Raw genomic sequence first — 26,501 nt, 5'->3', positions numbered from 1 at the left:
AAAGTCTCTTTTGTTTTAAATTCCCTGGCTGCAGCGTGAAACTGACACTCAGGAAGAGGCCCGGAGGCTGATGGGGGATGTAGTTTCGCCGGGAAGCTCACACACCCCCTTTTGGCTTCGGCTCTCTTGGCTGATTGCGCTCCAGCCGGGGAGAAGGAAGAAAACCCCGGGAAAACAAGCAAGACAGACAGGCGAAGACAGAAGGGACGGAACAAAGGACGGGAGAAGAAGAACACCGGCAGGAGACACGAGGGAAGGGAAGGAAAGTAGGAAGCGGAAGCGGCAGGGGGGCGTTTGGAGGGAAACTGAGGCAGGCGAAAAGCAAGAGCCAAGGCGCTGTGGAAAGAGAAGGCAAACACAGGTGCCTGATGCAGAGGAGATAAGAAATAGGTAAGAACGAGGAAGGTGCCTGGCAGGTGCCGAAAGAAAGCGAAGAAAGAAAGGCTCTTTCTTTACACTCTGTCAAAAGAAGAGACACGAAGTATCCGTGGCTGGAGGGAAAGGAAGAAATGAATGGGAGAGAAGCAAGGGAGAACAAACAAAAGAGACACAAGGTAGAAAATACGGTGATCCAGGACACACGCAAAAATTAGAGAAGCCCTGCATGAGGATCTAGTGTGGAAAGAGGAGCAGGTCAAAGTCAGGGGGGTAATCCATCCCTTGGCACCCACACAGAATGGAGCTTAATCCTGTTGTAGCTTGTGAGGGAGCTCTGTCTGGGAACTGTTCCTTGGAGAGACTGCCCTGTGAAAGATGTGGCCACAGGCAAAGAAGGGAGGATGAGGCAAAGAGAGGCAGGAGTGAATGCCCAGGGGCTGTCATGGAGAAAACTAGACATGTTTTTGAAAGAAGCTGTCTTTCACTGCTACCAGCTGAGCAAAGCACGGAGGCCATTTCTGAGCAACCCAATTCCATCCACCTCTTAAGAAGTGGTGAGGTGTCATTAGCTTCGAAAAACATTTTTAAAAAGCAAAGCACAGGAGTTTCTCTCCCCCGTGTCAACAAAATACCACGCTTACACATCACGCTTGTGTTCAGATGTAGAGAAAAGCACCACAAATAGTATCAGGTTTATGTTCGTGCAGTGGTGTAGCCTAACTCACACAGCAATGGCAGGGTGGGGTGGGAGAGAGGAGTTTATTGCAGCAAGTACTGTGAACATGTGAGAATGAGGGGCCCCATACTTTTAAAAACGGACTTTAGGGTTATGGAATCAAAGAGATTGGTGTCCACCTATTGAGTCACGTGGACAGCTGAAAATCAGAGCATCATGACCAATGTATAACCACCGTTTTTTAAAAAGGTATTGTGATTGCCACTGGTTTATTTATTAATTCGTTGGATCTATAGCCCGCCGTTCTTGGACACTGGTTTGCAGCAGGTTACATAAACAATCCATATAATAACATACAATAAAATCATAAAAATCTCATTAAACCCCCAATTTCTAAAATACAATACAGTAATACAACTACCACAGATGGCAACCATAGTTTCATTTAAGACAACCCCTTATGAAGGCGGGGGGGACGGGGACGACGACGACCAAGATGTCTGGTGCCAAGATGTTCAGGCACCGAGAGGAAAAGAGGACCCAACCCATCTACTCTAGCACTGGCAGAAGAGCTCTGTTTTGCAGGCCCTCCAGAAGGCAGAAAGCTCTCCGAGGGCCCACAGCTCCTCTAGGAGCTCATTCCAATAGGTAAGGACCAGGCCCAAAAAGGCCCTCTTCAAGGCCAAGTGAGCATCCCTAGGGCCCTGCAAGGGTCCCACATACCTGGGGGACCGTCTAGTGCCCTATGTCCCACCTTCTGCGGCTGCACATTCCATCTCAAACAGCCCTTGCCATCAGAAAATGCTTACTAATATTTGTGGAACTTCCTTTCCTGCAGTTTCCCATAACCGAGTGATACCCTTCTAGATTCCTTGAAGTTTGTGAGTTCAGAAGTGTGTAACTCGGTTTAGGATTGAACTGTTAGGCAGAAAATTACTAAAAAAACCCAAAACCTCTATAATATGTACAACAAAGCTGGATTGCAAAATCCTATATGTACAATCAGCCAAGCAATAAAAACTAACATTTGTTAAACATCTTTATCATGCTGCAGACTAATTTGCCTGCATGTATGGCTGGTAACTTCCGTCTCAATGTACCTGGAGAAGTGTGCCTGCACACGAAAGCGTACATCTTGAATAAAACTTTGTCGGTCTTCAAGGTGCCCCAGGTCTCCAATTTTGTTTTCTTTGTCAGACCAGCATGGCTACACACCTGGATCTGTTTTCACACATATTAATCCCAACTCTATTCGTCTGTAAAAACGCCTTCCCAAACAATTCCAATATACACTCTAAATTTATGGCTCTTTAAAGTTCACCCAATGTCTCTGCTTAGTCTCCTCGACACCTTCATTGTAAGATGGGGTACAACTGATATCTGCACCTCTGGCCAGGAACTTGGGGGTGATCTTTGATGCCTCACTATCCGTGGAGGCGTTTTTTCACCTGTGCCAGGCACAGCTACAAGCAACCTGCTTGTCCTTGAAACACCTGGCCACTGTGATCCATGCAACAGTTACTTCCAGGTTAGACTTCTGTTACTTGCTCTATACGGGCCTACCCTTGTCCCAGACCTGGAAATTGCAACTGGTACAGAATGTGGCTGCATGGGTCCTTACTAGGTCACCTTGGAGGGCCCATGTCCAGCAGTTGCTGAGGCAGCTGCATTTGTTGCCAGTTTGCTTCCAAACTGTATTGTCCTCAGGTATGAGTGCCTGGAATTCATTCCAGTGCTCACTCCAGAAAGAGACCTTGTCCAGACCCTGGCCAACAATTGTATTTGCTTCTGGACTGGCCCACCTGTGAATCTGCCCCAGCATACCCTTCACCTAAGAATTGTGGGTCCTGCCAGGACTGGAAGATCACTTCAGCCCAAAGAAGTCATGCTTGGAAGATCTGGAAGCTCACTTCTCTTTGTGTTTTGTTGCCAACGGCCCCAGGCTAACTGTTGACAGGATTAGAATAAAATGTATCTGCTGCACCACTTAAACCATTGCAAAATAAATAAAAAAACAAACCCTAGCTCAAACCTTTCCCATAACCAAGTTATTACAGTGGGAAGAGGTCATAGCTCAGTGGTGGAATGCATATTTATTAAGCAACTAATAATAATAATATTAAAAATTCCATTCCTGGCATCTCCAACAGCAGGGCAATGACCTTTGGTAGAGGGCCTGGAGATCCTCTGTTTAGACAGCCTGAGCTTGGGGTGAGGCTCGCTCAATGGTCTTGCACATGCTCTACTTGCGGAAAGTCCTGGGTTCAAACTGTGGCATCTCCGTTGTATGGAGATCTCCTTCCAAGAGTTGGGGAAGGCCACTGAGTCTTCCAAAAGCAAAACCAAGGAGACAGTAGGGGGGCTAGAGGGTCCGCAGCCCAGCTCAGTGGAAGACATCTTCATTTCTGAGCAGGATGGAACAATGTATTAGAGGTCTGTCATCTTCCTTTTATCCTTTCCTCTCTACTGAGAGACAGCCTGACCACAAGGCACAGTGACACCATGAATGTGCGTCCCATGATGGGCAGCAGAATGGGAGAAAGATACATGCCAGAAGGGATGTGCCAGAGTTTGTCTCTTGTGGCCCTTCTTTGCATACCCAGGGAATTGCTGATCGCCATTGTGAGATGATAGGTGAATTTCCTCCAGATCAGGGTGGATTCAGAGATTTTTGGTGTGGGGATCACTTGGGCGTGAAATTGGGTCACTGTGGGTGGGCAGGTAGTTGTGAGTTCCTGCATTGTGAAGGGGGTTGAACTAGATGACCCTGAAGGTCCCTTCCATCTCTATGGGCCTTTTTGCACGGCTTCAAAATCGCACAATGGTTGCCAATTGGAAACGCTATTGATTTGGCTTAACGCACGACGTCGTAGACAATCTGCCACACACCTGAAACCAATCTGCAAAAAGCGCTTCGTTGTAGCGCTTTCAGGGGAATCCCAAAAAGTGGATTCACCCTCCGGAAAGCGATACAGTCCTGCAACCAATCTGCAACACTAGCGAAAAAGACCTGTGCGTTAACATTGTTGTGGTTTCTTCAAAGTCCCTCCTCCTGAGCCTGTCCTCCAAACTTCCGGCGAAGCGATCGCCATTTTTTTTCTCCGAGCGAGCGGGGATAAACACACCAGCGAACCTCTTTCTGTTTAGAGGCTTCCCTGGCTTCAGTCCTTCACCTTTAGTCACTAAGCACAAACCACAGAAAAGCCCGTTTGCTGATGTATTTTCCCATTAATTTTTACACATTAATTCAGCCGAAAATCGGGCCCGTGAGAGGGGGGGGATTTTTTTTTTTCACTCGAGGCAGCGTGGCAACGATCATACGATCAAACAACAGCTCAAACACACCAGGCAGCTGTATGGGTCTCTCCGTTGCAACGAATCTACCCAGATTCATTGCAATGGGTCTGTTTTTTTTTTTAAAAAGCTTTCTTAAAGGGAAAGGGGCTGTTTGGGAGCATGCTAACGGCTGCCCATTGGCTGCTTGACGGCCAGGGGCAGGACGAGCTTGGCAATAGCGCTTCCTTTCTAGCGATTTCTGTCGAGACCGGAAGCCTGTGGGAAACGCTAAAAAACGCAACTGATTCCACTACAAAGGCAGGTATGCATAACGACGAATTCCACTATTTTAAATGGCGATTTTTCATTCAGTGACCAATTTGCAACAAAGATCCCCGTGCGTAAAGGCCCTATGATTCTATGAAAGCTGTTTTGGAGATAGTTGAAAACAATGAATGGGAATTTCACAGATTAAAAAATGTCCCATCCATCCATCTATTCATCCATCCATTCATTCATTCATTTTCTACCTCACCTTTCACCTCAATGGGGACCCAAAGCAGCTTACATCACTCTCCTCTATTTTACTCTCCCAATAAACATGTGAGGTAGATTAGGCTGAGAGTGCATGACTGGCCCAAGGCCACCCAGTCAGCTTCCATGACAGAGTAGGAATTCAAACTGAGGTCTCCTAGATTCTTGGTCAGAAACTTTAGCCACCACACCACACTAGCTGTCTTACAAAATACTCCTAGTCACGTAACAAGGATGGTCGCCACCACCTGCCATTGAAAATGCTGAAGGTTCTCTTCAGTCTGAATTTACTCTGCCATTTCTCATCCTGCACTGTTTCAAAAGCCAGGTAGGAGAAAACATAATTGTCCTACAATCTTTTATCAGCAGTTCACAGGGCACCTCATGGGCCCTGTGTAGCACCTGCCTGTTCATGTGTGAACATGGGAGACAAGATGCACCCTCTACCCATCGATGATTTAATTTCTTCTGACCACAGGCTTGGGAGCACACAGAGGAAGGACAATGCTAGTAAATCATGCTATTGACATTTCATCCAATTGTTTTAAAGAAAGTAAAAACAGAGAAAGTGATTTCCAAGGGATGGATATCAGCGAACTGCAACGGTCCTTTCCACATAGGGACTATTGGAACACATGGTATTGTGCCCAGGGTAGGAGATTAGCAGGTAGGGGATTTTTCTGCCCCGGGGCACTAAGATCTTTTGAACCTCTGAAGACCTATTCCAACTCCTCTTTCACTTAGTCCTGCCTTCTCTTATCATAGAATCATAGAGTTAGAAGGGGCCATACAGGCCATCTAGTCCAACCCCCTGCTCAACGCAGGATCAGCCCTAAGCATCCTAAAGCATCCAAGAAAAGTGTGTATCCAACCTTTGCTTGAAGACTGCCAGTGTCTTCTCTTGCCTCCTTTGGCCTGCCTACTGGAAATCGATCCCAAACACAGCCCAAGTTATAATGAAGAAGACAAAAGGAACAAGATAAAAAGGAGGAGGAGCAGAAGGAACTATAGATTAGGCCAGCAACTTTAGTTGGAAAGCAGTGATGGGCATGGATAAAAATTTGGATTGTTCCGCTTTCAGGGAACACCTCTGGAGCAAGTGCCATTCAAGAAGGGGACCCTTTCCCGCTTGTCTTTTCCCTGTAAGAACCTGCCTGTTTGCTGAGATTTTTTCAGCACAGGCCTGGCTCTGAGTTAGGGTTGCCAGCTCGAGGCTGAGAAAAGCCTGGAGATTGGGGGGTGAGAGGGTGGGGGTGGTTTGAAACCTGGGGATGGTGAAATTTCAAGAGGGGACCTCTGCAGGGTATAATGCAGCCTTTCTCAACTTTTTTTTAACATTGAGAAACCGCTGAAACCTTCAGGTTTCGAGAAACCCCAGAAGTGACACAATTGTGCAGAATATGGTTGGGAAGCAGAGCTGCGTACATGCCCACCCAGGGCTCTCCCCTTCCCTACCCCTCCAGGCACATAATCGGCATTTTTTTTGGGTGGGGAAGCAGAAAGTCTGGTTGAGAAAACCTTGTCTAATGCCATTGAGTCCTGTTCCCCTTTATAAATCTATGGCGTGGCCTCATTCGGAACGCTGTGTACCGTTCTGCTCACCATAGCTCCAAAAGGACATGGCAGACCTGGAAAAAGTACAGAGGCGGGCGACCAAGATGATTAAGGGACTGGATCCCCTTTCCTATGAGAAAAGGATGAAGAGCCTGGGACTTTTCAGTTTGAAAAAGAGATGACGGGGGGGGGGGGGGGGTGATATGATAAAGGTTTTTAAAACGAGGTATGGGGTAGAGAGAGTTGAAAATGATAAATTTTCTCCCTCAACCCAAATACTAGAACTCGAGGGCATCCAGTGAAGCTGATGAGTAATAGGTTCAGGACAGACAAAAGGAAACACTACTTTACACAGAGAGTGATTAAAAAGTGGAATTTGCTGCCAGAGGATGGAGTGAAGGCCACAGGAATAAACAGCTTTAAAAGGGGATTAGATAAACTCATGGAGGATAAGTCTGTCAATGGCTACTAGCCATGGTGACTGAGGGGAACCTCCACATGCAGAGGCATTAATCTCTGAATCTGAGAGCCAAGAGGCCTGAGCCTCTATTGTTGGCCGTCCAGAGGAGCTGGTTAGCTATTGTTTGAGACAGGATGCTGGACTATTGGTCTGATCCAGCAGGGCTCTTCTTGTGTTCTGTAGCTTGGAGATCAGGCAGAAATTCTGGGGGATCTCTCATTTTGCTCCTGGGGTAAGTGTGTGGGCAGAGCTTGTGATGTGGGGGCTGGGGCCTCCACAGAGAAATGCCTGCCTGTAAACTGCCCCCCTCCCTGTTGCCCAACATCCCAACACCACACCAAGGGGTGGCGACAGAGGGGCCAGCTGCCTCAGTCTGCGAATCCCTCTGCTCATCCCCACTGTCAGGAAGGTGGAATAAGAGACTGGTGATTTGGGGGGGGGGGACACTGACATTTGTGCCAGAGGGAAGGCCATGGGGGTTTGTGCCTCATGGCCTTCCCTCTGTTGGCTGTTGGGCATTGCTCCGCCTGTTGTGAACCGCCAACATGCCCAGCCATGGGTCCGTGGCATTGTGTGTGTGTGTGGGGGGGTGGCTGGCTGCTCATGGCCAGTATATGCACTGCTGAGCCATTCTGCCAGGATGGTTATCACTGGGTGCGGGCCATTTGGGGTGCCCAGTTGCCGCTGTCCACAGGGACTTGATGGGGCCTCACGGTCCCCCATCAATATGGTATCCAGAGCATGAGCCCCTGTTACCATACTGTAAATACACTGTCGAGATATCGAATCACCCTGGATGTTGACAACCGTACTCTGGACGCTCCCTCCTGAGACAAGGCTGTGGAAGACAGAACTTTGTTTGTTGTGGTGCCTTAATTATGGAGCACTCACTTTTAGGGGCAAGGAGATAAAGCTGTTTTACATATGCAAGGTCTAGGTTTGATGAAAGGATTGGTCACTGTAAAAGTCAATGAGCCAGCTTGGTTAGATTCAAATGGGTAGCCATGTTGGTTTGAAGCACAATGAAATAGGAGTCCAGGAGCACCTTTAAGACCAACAAAGATTTATTCAAGGTGTGAGCTTTCGAGTGCAAGCACTCTTCCTCAGACTAAGAACTTGCAATTAATTTTTGCAAATGCATTTAATTCAAATTAATTTTTGCTATATATTCCCACTGTCACGTACAGAGTTCTTAGTCTGAGGAAGAGTGCTTGCACTCGAAAGCTCACACCTTGAATAAATCTTTGTTGGTCTTAAAGGATGCTACTGGACTCTGATTTTATCGAGCCAGCTTGGTGTAGTGGTTAGGAGTGCGGACTTCTAATCTGGCAAGCTGGGTTTGATTCCGTGGTCCCCCACATGCAGCCAGCTGGGCGACCTTGGGCTCTTCTGACCGAGCAGTGATATCAGGGCTCTCTCGGCCTCCCCTACCTCACAGGTTGTCTGTTGTGGGGAGAAGAAAGGGAAGGTGAATGTAAGCCGCTTTGAGACTCCTTCTGTTAGAGAAAAGCTGCATAGAAGAACCTACTCCTTCTATATCTGACTCTATGTAAATGGCTCCATGTAAAAGCCGCTTTGACGATTGGATGGAATTGTGGGGTAGGAAACTTTCGAATCGATGAGCAGCAGAAGAGCAGCGTGTTCCGATTGCTGTCCCTCTTAGCCACCAAGTATGTCCGCCAACGGCCCCGCTTCATCTGGCCTGCAACACGCTCCATGATGCCGTAGGACCAAGCCTGGGTCTCGCAAGCAAAGCTATGTGGGGCCCTCCCCCCAAAAAAACCTGCTGTCCTTTTCTTGAGGGGAAATTGTAGAGCGGGACAATGCCTGAAAATTGAAGGGGTGGGGTACGACAACACATGTCTAACACATGAGGTACAACAATGCAAACCCACTCCCCATACAGACTTGGCTTCCCCCCCTCTCTCCGGAAGGGCTTTTTTAATAGGAGCAAGAAGGACTGTGAGGGGGGAGGGCAGTGGAGGAGGCTCAGCGCTGCTGCCCTTGTTCCGAAATCAGAAAGGGGCAGAGGGAAGAAAGCCATTGTGCCTTTTTTTTCATATTGAAATGAGGGGGGTGACTCAGGGTGGGAAGGGCTTTTTTTGTGTGTGTGTTGTTGCTGCTGGAAGGCTGCACCCCCTCCTTTTTGAGCCGAAACAGATGTCTCTCCCATGAAATGAGATTGTATGAGCTCATGGAGGGGAGAGAGAGAGACAGAATGAGCGACAATGCCGACAGAGAGAGAGAGAGGAAGTAAAGACTCCCATTGAGACTTAGTTCCTTGCCGGTCTGGTTGGAGTAACTCTGGCCTGCTTCTCTCTCTGGATGGGGAAGGGGAAAAGAGTTCTCATTGAATATGAAGAATGTAGAAGTCCAGCAATGTGAGCTTCTCACTTTCCCTTCTCTTGTCCTTCAACAGATCGTCTCTTTCCTTCTCAGTGTTGATCCGGCATCCAAAGACTTTTGCTTGGCAGTGCTTGAGAAGTGGGCTTTCTTTCTGTTTAGCAAGGTAAGGCAAGGCATATCTCTCTCTCTCTCTCTCTCTCTCTCTCTCTCTCTCTTGCAGTCTGTGAAGCCTTTTTGACTTTTTGCCTGAGTGGTTTAGGGGACAGGCTTCCCAGCTGGCCTGCCAGGATTTTTGTAAAAAAGCCAGCAAGTTGCTGTAGAGTTTGGTAGCACTTCAAAGACTTATGGAGAGCTAAACAAAATTCAGGTCTAGTGGCACCTTTAAGCCCAACATTTTATTAAAGGTGTAATTTTTCGTGCGCTCAGCACACTTCCTCAGACATACTGCCTCCTGTGCACACAAAAGCCTACGCCTTGAATAAAATTTCATGGGCCTAAATTGCCACTGGACTCAAAAGTTTGTTCTACTGCTTCAGACCAACACGGCTACTCACTCGGAGAAACGGATTAACAGAAAATGCCACAGGACTCTTTGTTCGTTTTGCACCAAACAGCGATGTTTCTAGAAAAAGAAGCTTGGGTCCCCAAAGATGGGATGCTTCCAAATCTCTGAGATGGCTTGGCATGACACATCTTCAGGGCAGAATGCCTTGAAAAATGCCAATAATTATGTGACTTGTATTGGAAATTAATGGCACTCTCATTTACAAATGCATCTAATTCATACTTCAGATGCTGAAGTTTTTATAAGCATCATTATGAATGTGACTACAGCTGGGACAGTGTCATCAAAAGCTGTTACATTTTACAGAGGAACAGAAGCAGAAAATCTTAAGCCTTGGTGCAGTGGTTAAGAGCGGCAGCTTCTAATCTGGTGACCCAGGTTTGATTCCCCACTCTTCCACATGCAGCCAGCTGGGTGACCTTGGGCTACTCGCAGTCCTGTTAGAGTTGTTCTCAGAGAGCAGCTTCTCTCAGAGCTCTCTCAGCCTTACAGAGTATCGGTTGTGAAGAGAGGAACGGAAGGTGATTGTCAGCCGCTTTGAGATGCTTTTAGGTAGTAAAAAGTGGGGTATAAAAACCAACTCTTCTTCTAACCCTTAAGGCATTTTACCTTGTGAATGTTGACAGTCCGGGAGACGATGGCAGGAGGGGAGCATAGAATATGGTTCATGTGCCTGCAAAACTGTAACATACGGACATACCAAATGCATATTTCTGGAAGTATGCATCATTAGAGCATATGCACCAGGGAGCCAGAATTGGCCATGTGTATCTCTGGTTACAATCATATGAACCTAAGGAACACATGAAGCTTCATTGTCAGATGACTGGTCTGTCAAAATTCTGTCTACTCTGTCTGGCAGTGGTTCTCCAGGGTCTCATGCTAAGGTCATTCACATCACCTGAACCTTGTAACAGGAGATTTCAAGAAATGAACCTAGGACCTTTTGCATACATTATCATTGAGCCCCACCCTAGTCACTATGAGGCTGAGTAAGGGCACAGCCAACCGGACCTGGATGGCCCAGGCGAGCCAGATCTTATCAGATTTGGAAGCTAAACAGGGTTGGCCCTGGTTAGTACTTGGATAGTAGACCACCAATGAAGAAGATCAAGGTTGTTCTGTAGACAGAAGCAATGGCAAACCACCTTGGCTTGCCTTTACCCTAATCTGAACAGTACCGTTTAGCCTGAATTGTTCAGATTTCAGAAGGTAGGCAGGGATGGTCCTGTTTAATACTTGGATGGGAGACCACAGGGTTGCCATAAGTTATCAGAGATTCCACAGCACTTACCACCACCAAGGGCACAGTTGAGTGAGGTGTAGGAAATCTGTGGTCAGATCTCTTGTTGTATTAAATTTTATTTAAAATTAAAGAGCCAGTCTGGTATGAGGGATAGAGTGATGGACTAGGAACAGAGAGATCTGGGTTTCAGTCCCCTACAATTCTATCAAACTTGGGCTCCACTGCCTGTCAGGACCTAGGCTACCTTGCAGGGTAGTTGTGAAAATCAACTAGAAGAAGGGGGAATCATGCATGCTGGCCTAAGGTCCTTGGAGGAAAGGTGGGATGTATTTAACCATGCGATCCCCTTTCCTCCCTCTTGTGTAACAAGTCTTTTCTCTTGCTTTTTAATGGCTTTTTCACAGAGGTTTTGAGGGCTGCCGTATTAGTACGGATTTGTCTTGTTGCATTTTATACTGTTTGCCATTGTTGTACGTGTTGGGTTTTGCAACCTTTGCATACAAGCACTTTTCATATTGGAGGGAGGAGTGGTGCATGATGGGAGAATTTTGAACGGTTCCGATTCCGTTTCTGTCCGTTTTGTCAGTTAACAGGATCTCTTGGTCCGTCTGTGAGAGTCCCTCCTTCTCTGCATTTGTATGCCTGAGACAGAGTGAGGGTCTTAGTGAGTTACGGTAACAAAATAAGTGGATCCTCATCAAAATTTACCTCAGTCAGTACCCGTGAGCTTGATTCTGTATTGGTTTTGTTATTACAACTTAGCCCCTTGAAACCAAAAGAAAAGAGTCTGGCTAGCTCTACTCTACAAGCATTCTTCTTCTAATTGTTACTATGAATCTAAGTACATAAACTTGTTTAAGAGTTTCTCAAAGAAAACAGAATGATTATTTCAAGTAAAGACAGACTGCCTAAATTTAAACCAGCTGATCTTAACCGATGCAGCAACATTGCTGCCTCTAAACTAAACTTCCCTGTTTATTTTGCCTGGGATTCTGGGATATCTAAAGGCCATCGGTGGATTTCTTCTCATGTTCAAAAGGATATTGGTTTAAATCACAAGCCCATTCCCAAATTCATTTTTACCACAGTATGTTCTTGTTTCATGCTGCCAGGACGGTCCCAAGTTCAATCCATCTCTCTTTTAAAAAGGATCAAGTAGGAGGTGATGTGAAAGAACTTGCCATGAGACTCTAAAGAACTGCTGCCAGTCAGAGTGGACTCAACTAATGGTGTGATGCAGTATTAGGCAGCTTCACAGGCCAGTTTGGTGTAGCCAGATTGGTGCAGTGGTTAAGAACGGTGAACTCTAATCTGGAAAACTAGGCTTGATTCCCCTAGTCCCCATGCAAACAGCTGGGTGAGCTTGGGCTAGTCACAGTTAGAATCATAGAATCATAGAGTTGGAAAGGGGCATACAGGCCATCTAGTCCAACCTCCTGCTCAACGCAGGATCAACGCAGTTCTATTAGAGCTGTTCTTGGAGAACAGTTCTCTTAGAACTCTCTTTGTCCCACCTACTTCACGGGGTATCTGTTGTGGGGACAGGAAGGGAAGGCTATCGTAAGCCACTTTGAGACTCCTGTGAATTGTGAAAAGCGGGGTATAAAGACCATCTCTTTTTCTAAATCAGGTTCCCCATCCTTTCATGCAAGGAGCTCACAAAGTTAATCTTGCAATACATCTGTAAGTGGCCCGAACTCATCCAATAAGCTTTGTGGCTGAACGGGAAATCGAATCTGGATCTCCCGGGATCCTGAAGTTGTAGGGGACATCACTTCTGGCAGGGGGAAGTACACCAGTTCCTTGTGTAAGAAAATCTTCCAGACCATTATAGAGTATTTTGTCAGGGAGATCCAGGGAGTATTTTGTCACAGAGGAGCATCCAAAAATGAGATTCCTTCACCTAGTGTTCTGCCTAGACCATGCTTAAGGCCAATATTCTAGCTGCTGGCTTTTGTTTTAATCCTTGCAAACTTAAGGAGGAAAAAAAACTCCTCCTCTAAAACTTTCTAATATGCAGGTGAGAAATATACACCTTTAAAAAAACTTTTTTCTTTGTCCGGCCTTGCAGGATCCAGATGCACGATCCATCTTCTGAGTTTGTCAGACCTGTGATTTGCAGTGCTGAATATGAACCTGACCAGAGCAGAGGAAAGGAGAGAAGGAGAAAGAAAGTTCCCAAACAGCCATCAAGCTGGGCAAGCCTGCTGTAACTTCCTCGTAGCCCCCTGATGTTCATGCCCCTTTTGCCTTTGTTGAAATGGCACTCCACGGGCTAGCCAGACACCCTGCAGCTGCTCCGACCACAAGAGAGAAGAGCCTGTGTCGAAACAACAAAGTCGGCAGGCAAGGCTTTGCCAACTTGGTGATCCCAGGGGATGCCATCCTCTTTGTCTTGCAGGTGAGCTCATGTTTCAAGGTTAAAAAAAAAAAGTTTCGGGGGGGGGATCTTCAATAGAAGGCAAGAGCAGCTGTTGGCAAAGTCACACCTGTGAAAAGCAGGAGAGTCCAGGTATCTTGCGTGTGTTCTTCAAAGGAGACCACAATTTCATAGGGCTGTTGAAGAAATCCAAAAGCAAAAGAGGGGAAACATAAGAACAAAGTTTGAATCTAGTGGCACCTTTAAGACCAAAAAGTGTTATTCGAGATATAAGCAGACTTCTTCAGATGCCTTCAATAAAAGCTTGTTGGTCTTGAAGGTGCCACTGGACTCCAACTTTGTTCTACTGCTTCTACCTTATATCTTCATAGGAGAAATATGTTTTATTCTTTTTTTATTAGATAATTTACAGCTGGTACAGAATGTGACAGCCCAGGTCCATACTAGGACCCCACGAAGAGCCCATGTTTGACCTGCTTTCCAGCAACTGCACTGGCTGCCGGTCAAGTTCTGGATCAGGTTTAAGGTGTTGGTTCTCACCATCAAGGCCTTACGCAGTCCAGGCCTTGTGTATCTGAGGGACTGCTTCTCCAAAGATGTCCCCCAAACAGTGCTGTGCTTCACTAACTCCAACTCATTGGTGGTCCCTGGCCCCAAAGAAGTGCAGTTGGTCTCAACTTTATTGGGTCTTTTTGGCCCTGGCTCCAGCCTGGTGGAATGAGCTGCCAGGAGTAGTCCGGGCCCTATCAGAGCTACCAAAGTTTCAAAGGGCCTGCAAAACAATGCTCTTCTGCCAGGCATGCAATAACATCCGAACTGGCCTCCCTCTTCTCCTCTCCACCTCCCCACCATCAGAACCAGGTGGCAAAACATCAATCAGGTCCTTCCTCTGCATCCCCCTCCATAGTGGGGTGGGAGCTGCATGCAGTCCATCAAGGACCAGGGGGGGAGTTGCTGAGGTTTGGGGTTATAAATTGTATTTTTATTCGATTGTTGTGAACCGCCTTGAGCCAGCTGGCTGGGAGTGGCAGTCAATAAATGAAAGAACAAAACAAAAACTAGGGACATTAAATGGAAAGATGTCCTATTTAAACCTCTATTGGGGATGTTATCAGAAAATTTTATCTTAATATTTAAGATAAATGTTAAATTAAATTATTTTTAAATGGATTATGTTCCAATTGTGTATGTACAGGTTTTTATATGTTGCCAGCCACCCCAAGATTGTGATTTGAAAGGGGCAGTCTATAAATCAAACAAACCAATACATTTTAGAAATTTTAGAAAGAAAGAACAAATTTAGAAAGAAAAAGAAAAAAAGATTATATATCTCAAATCGAAGATTGCTATACATCATGTATGTAGTTTTAAAATATAAGCAACAACGGAATTTTCCTTGTCTCCCCCTTATCTAAATCTTAAAAATCTTAAATATAAACAATAGTTTACCGCTATGTTAATCATTCTCATCATTACAGCTTATTCCATTAAAAAGCTTATTACCTTAGCATATTATCACATTAGCTATAATCATAAATATTATTCTGTTTTCTCAATACCCACTCAGGCATCAAATGTAGCAAGAAAGCTAGAACTCTTCTTCAAGATGAAGGTTAAACAAAACAAGAAGAGAAAGGGATTAGAGGTGGTGTGATGCAGACTTGCAATCCTAAAAACACTTTCTTGGGAGTGAGCCCCATTGAATAGATTTGAGCAAGATCCTGAGTCGACCGGTTTAGGATTGCTCTCTTAATTATTAGAATAAATAAACGGACAGATAGATATAAAGATAAAGTTGCACCAAAGGATACTGAGACGAAGATGCAAAAGCAGCAGCTCTCCTTATGCCGCTCTAAACGTCAGCAGTTGTTCAGATCTGTCTCTACTATTAATTGGTACCCACAGCTCTTTTGTAAGGCAGAAAGAAATAAAAACATGCCAGTCTTTATACTATATGGAGATTAATTTGAGGTGGTGCACTAAGGTGACCAGATTTTAACATTGGTAAAGCGGGACACCACTGACCGGGGGGGGGGTCTTGATTAAAAATTTGGTCTATATGGAGCAACAAAAAGTTTCATAGAACGCATAGAACACAAAAATATTATTGTAATATATATATTTTTAATTTCAACATAAGTACAATTTGCCAGGTACCCCAGATGTCCCTCCAAATGTGGGACCTTACACTAGATAAAGGGTCAGATTAAAGCCAAACTGGATAGTGTTATCTAGTGGATGGAGAGAACATGTCTCCCCTCCCATCAATGGTCATATTGCATTTTTGTCCTAGTAGCCTTTGGCGTACTCAGCCAGCGGAAGGCAACCTTTTTGGCTGAAACCCCTCCCCCCCAACTTACCATCTACCTATGATGATGTTTGCCTGACAGTCAGCAAAAGGGAGGAGGAAAGGAGAGAGAGAGAGAGAGAGAGAGAGAGAGAGAGAGAGAGAGAGAGAGAGAGAGAGAGAGAGAAGAGTTGCACTTTGCTAGAACATTCCTTATTTTTGCATGGCAGTTAGGGACTAAACTGAGGCTGCTGCTTCAGAAATGGCAATATGCAACCTTAGTGGTTTTGCTTTCAGTGCACATACCTAGGGATGTGATTGCAGTGGATGAAAATAATACCTGTATAACATCTGATCCTAAAAGATGCTTTGTGAGCAGAGTTTTAGTGGGGCACAGAAACTTGGGAGCCTTGCAGCCTAAACAACTCAGTGTGGCACAGCGTTCAGAAAGCAAAGTTGAGGGTTTCTGGTTCGAGTCCCGAAAGCCTTTGACGGGGTAACTTGTCAAATAAGGACACCAAACTCAAACCCAAAGTTTCCTGTGTCCGAGCATAACAGCCACTAACAGGTCAAGAGGAAAGGGAGCCAGAGGCTACACATGAAGAATAAAATCAGGCAAAAGAGGTATGGATATGGTTGCCAGCTCTGTGTTGGGGTATCCTTGGAGAGCTTGAGGAGGGCCTCAGCTAAGTACAGTGCCACAGAGCCCACCTTCCAAAGCAGCCAATTTCTCCAGGTGAACTGATCTCTGCTGCCTGGAGATCAGTTGAAATCCCAGGAGATCTCCAGCCACCATCTGGAGGTTAGCAAGCCTAAGCATGAAAGGCTGGTAGGAGAGCAAGAAGCCTCCATTTTTAAAAGAAACATCCACACAACTCCATAAACATGAATGGTGGCCTCCTCTGCACTCCCCTTTCAAACCCAATCAAAGTGAAACCTCCAGTGATCTGGTTCAAAGGAGGAACTGTGGAGCATCTGTGCATTTGGAGCATCTGTCACTTGTTGCCACTAGGGGAAGATGGACTTGTTCCACTTTCCAAAATGGCCTGGGCTACTATTCCCCTTTTCCCAGCCTTTCAAAGTTGCTTTCCCAGCTGGCTAAGCCATATCTTTATGGTGTGGCTAGGCCAGGCTTTCTCAGCCAGGGTTTCGTGACATGGAAGGATTTCTTAAATGGGTGGGAATTAATCATTTTTAATTTTTTTTAAAATGTGTTAAACATTTATTGGGTGATATTACCATATATATGACCGTGAGGCTGGGAGTTCGATCCCAACAGCCGGCTCAAGGTTGACTCAGCTTTCCATCCTTCCGAGGTTGGTAAAATGAGTACCCAGATTGCTGCTGGGGGGTAAAACTGGGGAAGGGAATGGCAAACCACCCCGTATTGAGTCTGCCAAGAAAATGCTAGAGGGCGTCACCCCAATGGTCAGACATCTCGGTGCTTGCACAGGGGATACCTTTACCTTTACCTTTATGACCATATATAGTCAACCCGCCCCCTCTCCCAAAATGGCCAATGATGGGCCTGGAGGGGGCGGGAAGGGGAGGAGCCCAAGTTGGGCATGTATACAGCTATGCTTCCCAACCATATTCTGCACATTCATGCCACTTCTGGGGTTTCTCAATGGAAAAAAGAGTTGAGAAAGGCTGGGCTAGGCTGAGAAAGGGAAAGGGAAGGGAAACAGGGGAGGGGTTCCGGGAGTGGGTGGTTCTGTGGAGCTGAGGAATGGAGGGGAGTAGCGACAGTAGCAATGGGTGAAGTGAGAATGAACATGCACCACACTGCCACTATCCTTTCCCTCCCCACTTGCTGCTGTTGCCCAACTGGTGCTCATTTATGAGTTAGATGGAGCCTTGGAATAAATTGTTCCTTGACTATGGAAACTTTAGATACTTTTAATATTCGTCTTCTTCATAGAAATTGATGTGGAAAATTTTTTTATTATTTTATTTATCATTTATATACCGTCCTCCCCGAGGGCTCAGGGCAGTTTACAGGAAACGGTAAAAGATACAGATAACATATAGTGACAGGTGATAACAGTAATAACATTATAACAATAATAACATGATCATAACAATAACATTAGAAAATAGAAATTGCAAGAGCCTCAGCTCAACTCTTACTGGGACCCAGTGGGTAAGGCCGATTAGTGTCAGTCTTAGTGGGGGGGGGGGTCTTGGGGGCCAATTGGAAGCGATGGTTTGGGTCGACCTCAACCAAATGCCTGGCGGAGGAGCTCCCTTTTGCAGGCCCTCTGCAACTGTTTAGGTTCTGTCAGGGCCCTGATCTCCTCTGGGAGCTCGTTCCACCAGGCGGGGGCCAGACTGGAGAAAGCTCTGGCCCTGGTTGAGGTCAAGCGGGCTTCCTTGGGGCCAGGGACCACCAGGAGGTTGGAAGTAATAGAGCGCAAAGCTCTTTGAGGAGTGTAGGTGGAGAGGCGGTCCCTCAGGTATATTGGGCCCAGACCGCGTATGGCCTTAAAGGTGATTACCAACATCTTAAGCCTGATCCGGAATTCAACTGGGAACCAGCACAGCTGTTGGAGGATGGGCCGGATGTGGGACCTCCGAGATGTTGCTGAGAGGACCCTGGCAGCCGCGTTCTAGACCAGTTGCAGTTTCCGGATCAAGGATAAGGGCAGGCCAGCGTAGAGCGAGTTACAGAAGTCCAGAAGTCTGTATCGAATGCTGAGCACTTCATGCCATCTCCCAATCGGCCTCAGAAGGCCAGAGCTTCTCGGGAGCATCTTGGTGCACTCACAGACAGAGCTTGCCCTTCTGGGAGTCTGGATTAGAGACAGCTTATTAAGAGAACGACACCAGAGGAGCCCTAGGGGGTTGGATGGTGCCAGGATGGTATCAGAACAGAGAAAACAAATGGCAGGCACCAAGTTTCTGGAAGCAGAGGGGCTTGGTTCTTACTTATAATAACATATAGCCTGTTTACTTCTCAGTGGTATTGCAAAGGGGGCCTGTGCGGTGGATATGTCACTGCTGTTTGATAAACTCAACATTTTGAAAACTGAGTGGCACGGTTATGAGTGGGCATGCACAGTATGGAGAGTGGTCCCCAACCTTTATATCACTGGGGACCACCCAACGCCGGGGACCACTCACCGGGGACCACTCAACGCCTTTTACTGAGGCCCGGTGTGGGGGGGGTAGTTTACTCCTCTACTCTCAACCACTGCCCTAGCGCTCTCTGATCGCTATGGTAATGTTTAAACATCCCTTCAAAATAAGATAAAGACACGCCACAACATTGAAGTGTGTTGTAAAGGGCTGGGGGGGGTGAAGTAAAGGGCCGGGGGGGGAGAGAAGGCATCCCTCGGGGCCCACCTCCAATTAGTCGAAGGACCACATGTGGTCCGTGGCCCACAGGTTGGAGATCGCTATCCTAGAGCATTTATGTAGTTCAGGTTCTACTAAATCTTGGATTCCAGCCCAGTTTGAGTTAGGTATGGTTGGATTTGAATTAGTTATGACTCACATGTTCCATGGGTTTGAATGGGGCTTAGTCGTGACCAGCTTTACAGGACTGGGGCTACTGACCATGGAAAAGAAGAGTTGCATGAACAAGCCTGCAAGCGATCAGTTCCCTATGGACTACAGTCTCCATTTTCCTATCTGTCTACCTGTTCTCTTTCTGCTGTGCACTGATTTTCCCTCCTGCTCACAAGGAAAAAGAAATTCACAGCAAATTCTAGATTCTTATGGGGAAAAAATGGACCTTCTAAAGATGTTGTGCATATGAACATCCATTCCCCAAAGGCATGATTTGTGGCTGTTAGGAAGTGTCAAATAAGATTTATATAGATTTACATAGAGAAATTGGGAGGGGGGCAGCCTAGAATTCCCAACTACTGTCTTCCTGGCCTGGCCCATGTGACAACTTGTGACCCACCAATATGACTGTGGCCCACTAGCCATGGCAGGTGATCTGGCAGGGGCTTGTCTCCACCTAGGGTTGCTAACTATGGGTTGGCAAACCTCTGGAAGTTTCATGGTTGAGCCTAGGGAGGGCAGGGTTTGTGGACAGGCCTCAGCAAGGTATAATGCCATAGTGTACTCTCCAAAGCAGCCATTTTTATAAGCCGCCTTCCTGCCTTACAGCACTCAGTGCAACAATTATAATATGAATAAGACATATTATTGTAGGATAAAATATGACAATAAAACTTCCATAATAAAACTAAAGCATCCAGCTTTTCCCACTCCTCAGCACCTTCTGAAATGTTTAAAAAAATCTTCACAAACTAACCCATTAATTTGTATCATTAATACTTTGGAGTTATGTCTTCCTCCTGACAGTCACGTACCCACCAGAGTGATAAGAGACTGTAGGAAGGAGGCTTCTTGCTTAAGGGAACAAAATTAACAGGCTCCTTGGAGATAAGACTTTCAGAGCTTGTGCGGCTGTCTGTGTCCCATGGGTCTCCCCCATCTCAACTCCATCAAAATGGATGCACAGCAGAAATCTCTGGCTGATTTCAGCTGCCCCCCAACTTTGGTAAGGATTAGATTTATGAGATCCAAGTTATAGCCCCCCCCCCGAAGGTGCCCCCAGGAAAGCACTTTCTCGTGAAGAGGCATAGGTACAGGAGGTACTGTTAACAGGTACTGTGCAAGCTAGAGACATCAAAGTCGCAGGGGACTTCCCCGAGATGCTCCTCTACATGGCCTTCCAAGTTTCCCCTCCCCATTGCTTTGAAGTTTGATAATCATTTAGATTGAGCAGAGACAGTCCATCTGTAAATGTATCCATTCACGAACTGGGACAAACCTCCACGAACCGCTTGAAAGTTTGTGCCAGTTGACCCTCAAAGTTGACTTTGCAAACCTCAAACTCACCAAAATTTATTACAAACTGTAGTTTGTGAGCCAGTTTGTCCTATGTGAAACCCTTCTCCATCACTTTAAGGAGCTAACCTTTCTCAACCTTTTTACCTTTGAGAAACACCTAAAATATTCTTCAGGCCCCAAAATCACATCACCCGGACACTCCCACCAGATGTGACATTATACTCCATCACTGAACTGGGAAGAGGACTGGAGCAGGCATCCGCTGCTCCGTCACCCACTCTGACACCCCCCCCAACACAGGTTAAAATGAGAGTACTTACCTCTCTAGACTCGTAACTACCATGTGCAGTGAGCCCCAGCCAGAAAGGATTTTTATGGTCAGGGTCCCTCCTCTTTCCATTCCTTCCAGGCCCATCACTTTGCCAAATATGATCATAAAGGTAAAGGTAAAGGTATCCCCTGTGCAAACACCGAGTCATGTCTGACCCTTGGGGTGACGCCCTCTAGCGTTTTCATGGCAGACTCAATAGGGGGTGGTTTCCATCCCTCGGAAGGATGGAAGGCTGAGTCAACCTTGAGCCGGCTGCTGGGATCGAACTCCCAGCCTCATGGGCAGAGCTTTCAGACTGCATGCCTGCTGCCTTACCACTGTGCGCCACAAGAGGCTCATATAATATGATCATATCACCTGATAAATTTTTAAAAATTAAAATATGTTAAAAATTAATTAACTCCCACCCAATTGGCAAAACCCTTCCGGGGCCATCGAGAAATCTCAGGTTTTCACGAACCCCCTCTTAAGAAAGCCTGCTGTAAGCATTTCTTTGAAAGCCCAGTTGTTAGTGGGCCAGAATGGAAGAAAAACGAGGACACACGTATAAATACACTTGTCTGTCACTTGAGTCCTCATATTGTATCTAGGCAGCCTCTGCATGACCAGGTTGTTCAAAGGTTTATCGGCATTGTGAATACAGAGGCACATTGGTGGCAGCTGAGCTCCCATATGTGGGAGTTTCCTGCACACATGTCTCCCATCGTTCCCCCCAACTTCCCCCTTGCACAGGTGCTCTGCAGTGATTCCATACTGAGTGTTGAGGGCATGGCTGTCATAGCTGCTGTGGCAATTTCCTGTTCCTTTTCTGTCGTCATTCTGTTCTTCACATATGTGCTACAGCTCTATAATGGTTCTATTAAAATTTTAAATACATGGCAATACATCATTACAATGCTACAGCACAATACTGACATACAAATAATATATTTCATTCATCTGGAAACTTAGCACCCCCCCCCATTTGTATGACAAAGACTCCCATAACATTTCCCCTTATACCTCTAAATGAAACAGAAGGGAAAACATACAGGGAATTACATGTTGCTCCCTACTGTTCCCTACTGTGTTTGTGCGGCAAGTTATGCACCGACGCCCACACCTCCCCCCCCCCGTGGCGCGGCATTGGCTGCATCGACCTGGAACAGCTGATTTGGACGACAAGGTGCACAACCCTACCGAGAATGATCTGGATTGGGCCTAAAATGAGGTCAGTTGCTAGAGAGTTTTATACTTCTGTTGCACCCACAAGAGCCAGTGTTGTGTAGTGGTTAAGAGCAGCGGCTTCTAATCTGGTGGGTTTGATTCCCTGCTTCCCCACATGCAGCCAGCTGGGTGACCTTGGGCTTGTCCCAGCCCTGATAGTGCTGTTCTTATGAAGCAGTAATATCAGGGCTCTCTCAGCCTCACCTACCTCACAGGGTGCCTATTGTGGGGAGAGGATTGGGAAGGCCAATGTAAGCTGCTTTGAGACTCCTTCGGTTAGAGAAAAGCAGAGGATAAAAACCAACTCTTCTTCTTCACCCCTTTCTGCTTCCTGGCAGAGCATTTGTGCATACACACACCCAATGCCAACATCAAAGTTGTTTGAAATTGGTTTGATGCTGTATCTTTCTACACAAAAGAACTGTCCTTTCTGGAAGAGAGGTTGGAAGGGCTCTCCCTGCAAGGCTGTTGGATGGATGGGGATCAGGGACAAATGGCTACTCGCTGAGTAGAAGGACAGACTCATCTCAGCCCCATCCGTGTCTTGAGTCATTATGTTTGCAAACGCGGGTTGCATGTAATAAATATATATTGCGCACGATTACGGCTTGGGGGCTTTGCAAGGACTGGCAAAGAGGTTGACATGGGCAATTGTTCCCTCCTGACTGAGTTGAGGAGGAACGATTAACCCCCTCCCATCTTAGCATAAGTCTGATTCCCCCTACTCCCGGCCTTCCAGGCCCAGCTGCTACGAGGGTCGATGTGTGACAGACAGGTGTTTGGAAGGCCTTGTGCAACAAAGGCGTCCATGTGCACACCCACACCCTGGATGGAAAAGCACAGAGAGGGCTTGGCTGGCCCCCTCCCTGGCTCACTTGCCCCCCTCCCTCCCAATCTCCAAGCAGGAAAGGTGCGTGCAATTATTGTCTAGACGTGGCTCACGGGGGAACCCGGGTGGTGTAATGTGTAATGTTCCCGTGGGGGACACCCGCCTGCCTCTTTGCAACAAAGGGAGCCCTCCAGTCTCTCTTGCATGCCAAGATGCAAGGAGCACAAAGGACGAGATGGTGGGGGGGGGGGGGCTTGGTATGGAGTGCTGGGAGGGAGGGAACGGGAAAGAGAGAGGAAGAGGGAGGACCCTCCCTTTTCTTCCCACCCCAGGCTTGTCCGGCAGCTAATCCCTGACTCTGTTGGAAGGGTGTGTTAGGAGAGAAATCAGAGAGTCACAAACACTCGCCCAGCTGGATTCGATTTGGGTGAATCATAGAGGTGGGGCTGTGCCATTAAAAAGAAATAGCACTTGGAGAGCAAAGAGGTCCATTTTGTAGACTGAGGTCCTTAGGCGATTGGAGGAAAGATGGCACCGTGCCCCATTGTGGCTATGAAACGGACTCCGGTGAGCTCTTCCCCATGGCGGAAGCAGCCCACTGACCTTGCAAGCGTTAGGCTGATCTTCAGAGTCCGGAGCTGCTTTGAGGCATGAGCTTTGCTGGGTGTCAGGCAGGCTGGCCCTCCCAGAAAAGCCCACAAGAGCGCTGGAAGGATTCCAGGTCCCTTCGGTGCAGCCGAGTTTCTTCTTGTGCGGAGTGCAAGGACTGCCCTGCTGCTTCAGACCAAGGGGCCATCTCGCCTGGCCTCCTGTCTCCATCGGCAGGCTTGCAGGTGCCTTTATTCAAATAGGCAACCACATAATGAATAATAAGCCTCTCTTTATCTGTTGTTGGCCTCATCCTTTTAAAGAGCTGTCTAATATAAGGTCCTCACCCTACCACTGAGCCCTGCGGACTATTTATTATTGCTATTACGTTCTTGACATCATCTTTGCTTCAAGGAACTTTGGGCAAACAACATGGCTTGTCTCGAGGGCTGCTAGCTCCAGGGTTGGGAAGTTTCTGGAGATATGGGGTCAGAGCCTGAGGAAGACAGGCCTTGGGGAGGGGAGGAACCTCAGGAGGATAGAAGGCCCCTGTTTCTTCTTTATAGTTCGGAGATCAGTTGTACATCTGGGAGAACTCCAGGCCCCACCTGGAGATTGGCAACCCTCTTTCCCTCCTATTTTGTTACCCCAACAACCTTGTGAGGAGGACTAAGCAGAGAGATAGTGACCCACCAGGGCCATCCAGTAGGCGTTACAGATTTGAACCTGGATCTTTGCAATCTAGCCACTAGACTGCTCTGCCTCTTTTACAGCAAGGCTTGACGGATACATCACGGTGTATAATCAGACCTGCCTGGGCCTTGTTCCTTGTAGCCTCATTATTACTGATGTTGTTTTAAAACATATTTGTTTTTAATAAAAGGCCTAAAATTGCTAGGTGCTTTGGCAGTTTAACAGTAAAACAGACTGTTCCTGATGGCTGATTGAGTGTAAAATCAGAGCATTTTAAAGAGGGAAAAAGAGGAAATCAAAGAGCAGGTGGGTCATTCGGGGAATGTTGGGGTGGTGGGTGCTAGGGAGAGACTGCTTGGCAGGTGCAGGTCTAAACTGCAGGTGCCGGGTCAAGCCGGACAGGAAATCTGGGGTTCACCCAGATCTTTATTTGTCTGCAGTTAATTCAAAAGAAATTCCATCTAAACCTCCGGAAGAAGTTCCTGACAGTAAGAGCGGTTTCTCAGTGGAACAGGCTTCCTCGGGAGGTGGTGGGTTCTCCATCTTTGGAGATTTTACAACGGAGGCTGGATAGCCATCTGACGGAGAGGCTGATTCTAGGAAAGCTCAAGGGGGTGGCAGGTGACGGTGGATGAGCGATAGGGTTGTGAGTGTCCTACACAGTGCAGGGGGTTGGACTAGATGACCCAGGAGGTTCCTTCCAATTCTATGATTCTATGAGGCTGGATAGCCATCTGACGGAGAGGCTGATTCTGTGAAAGTTCAAGGGGGTGGCAGCTTAGAGTGGATGAGCTATTGGGATGTGAGTGTCCTGCATAGTGCAGGGGGTTGGACTAGAAGCTTTGGAACCTAGAAGCTCAATCTTGACGTGTGAGCTAATTTCCAATGTCTGAGTGTCACTTGAGAATATGTGAAGTAACACTAAAGTGCCTCTAGGCACATGCAAAGGCCATTTCTACAACTGAAGCCGGTCCCCATGTGTTCTGGATGTTGTATATGCAGTTCTGCCAAGGACTGAGTTTGAGGTATGAGGCAGGATCGAGATTCTCAGCCTCTGAATGGCTCAGAGGTGGCTGGCTGCCCCACAGGAGTCAGTGGATTCAAACAGCCTAGCTATGGCCTGACTGGCCGGCTAGCATGAGGATCCTCCAGGGATCCACTCCATTTAAACCAATGTATTGTTCAACTTGTGTATATATAGCGTGTATGTGTGGGGGTGGGGGGGTTGATGTGGGATATTCCAGTGAAGTCTTGGTGTTGCTTGTATCATGCGTCTTCACCAATTAAGAGCTGCAACGATTTCCAGCATCTGTGTGTTCCTGAACCATTTAACACTGGACTCCTGGACAGAGACCCCTCCGTCTCTGACACCTTTCCTGTGAAATGATGTGTTTGTTTTAAGGGAGGCAAAGCTGCTGCTTGCGTGAGCTCAGCGACAACATGACGTGGGCAGGAAGGGTGCAGTATTGCATAGAATCCACGGATCATGCCCAATAAACCACCAGAGCTTGACTGGCTTAGCCCAGCTCTTGGGAGAGAGCGGAGAGAGAGAGCACAGTCTCTGCAGACCCTAAACACTCACTGTAAATCACACCCACTTGGCCTTATTGATTTCTAAATGGTGGGTAAAAATTGCTCTGTCATCTTGCACTTCCCCTCCCCACCTTGCATAAGGGTTGCCAGGAGGTAGCAGCTCCGGCTGGGCCGGTGGCTTTCACAGAAGCCGCACTTGGGTTGCTGAGCCCTCCAGCCCTTTAAACAGCCAAGCAATGGGAATCCTCAAGGGCTGTATCTTTGCTTGGGAAGGGGGCAACGGTAGGAGCGTCTTTCATTTAGTTTCTACTCTCACAGCTGTAAACAGCTGGCTGGCAAACTGTCAGAGGCATTTGGCTTTTTGGGACATATGGGATTCCCACCTTGATTTGGCTCCCTTTACACCACATGTTTCTTTCCAACAGGGACCCGGAGCAGCTGACATCTCTTCTCCTCCATTGCACTCTCACAACAACCCTGGGAGGTAGGCTGGGTGGAGAGGGCATGGCTGGCCCAAGGTCACCCAATGAGTTTGCATGGCAGAGTGGGGATTTGAACCTGGGTCTCCCAGATCCTAGTCTGACACTCCTAGCCATTATACCACACTGGCTCACTTGAGCTACGAGTCCAGGCTTTCTGTACCAGAGTTTTGTGAAACCATGGGGTTTCTTGGTGGCCCTGGAAGGGTTTCCTGAATGAGTGAGAGTTAATTCATTTTAAAAATATTTTTGTAATTTGTTAAACATTCATCGGGTGATATGACCATGTCAACCTGACCCCTCCTCCCAAAATAGCCAAAGATGGGTCTGG

General features: G+C 47.0%; 1 protein-coding gene across 2 annotated transcripts in view; it reads left to right on the top strand.

Moving 5' to 3' along the window:
- The first annotated feature begins 8,989 nt into the window (after positions 1–8,989).
- The window catches only part of LMNA (lamin A/C), a 127,352-nt gene continuing 109,840 nt past the window's right edge, over positions 8,990–26,501 (top strand). Inside the window, exons 1-2 of one of the 2 annotated variants that reach the window (XM_077325241.1) lie at positions 8,990–9,387; positions 13,107–13,436. Coding sequence is in view for 1 of the 2 variants with exons in the window: in XM_077325266.1 (XP_077181381.1) it covers positions 13,414–13,436 (23 nt within the window). In the remaining variant the exon portion in view is untranslated. The remainder of the gene's footprint in view (positions 9,388–13,106; positions 13,437–26,501) is intronic. The other variant, XM_077325266.1, reaches the window with a different exon arrangement.

The sequence above is a fragment of the Paroedura picta genome, chromosome 1 (genome assembly GCF_049243985.1).
Source record: "Paroedura picta isolate Pp20150507F chromosome 1, Ppicta_v3.0, whole genome shotgun sequence".
Taxonomy (NCBI): Eukaryota; Metazoa; Chordata; class Lepidosauria; order Squamata; family Gekkonidae; genus Paroedura; species Paroedura picta.
Note: the sequence above shows the minus strand (reverse complement) of the source record. Positions and strands in the feature narration are given on the sequence as shown.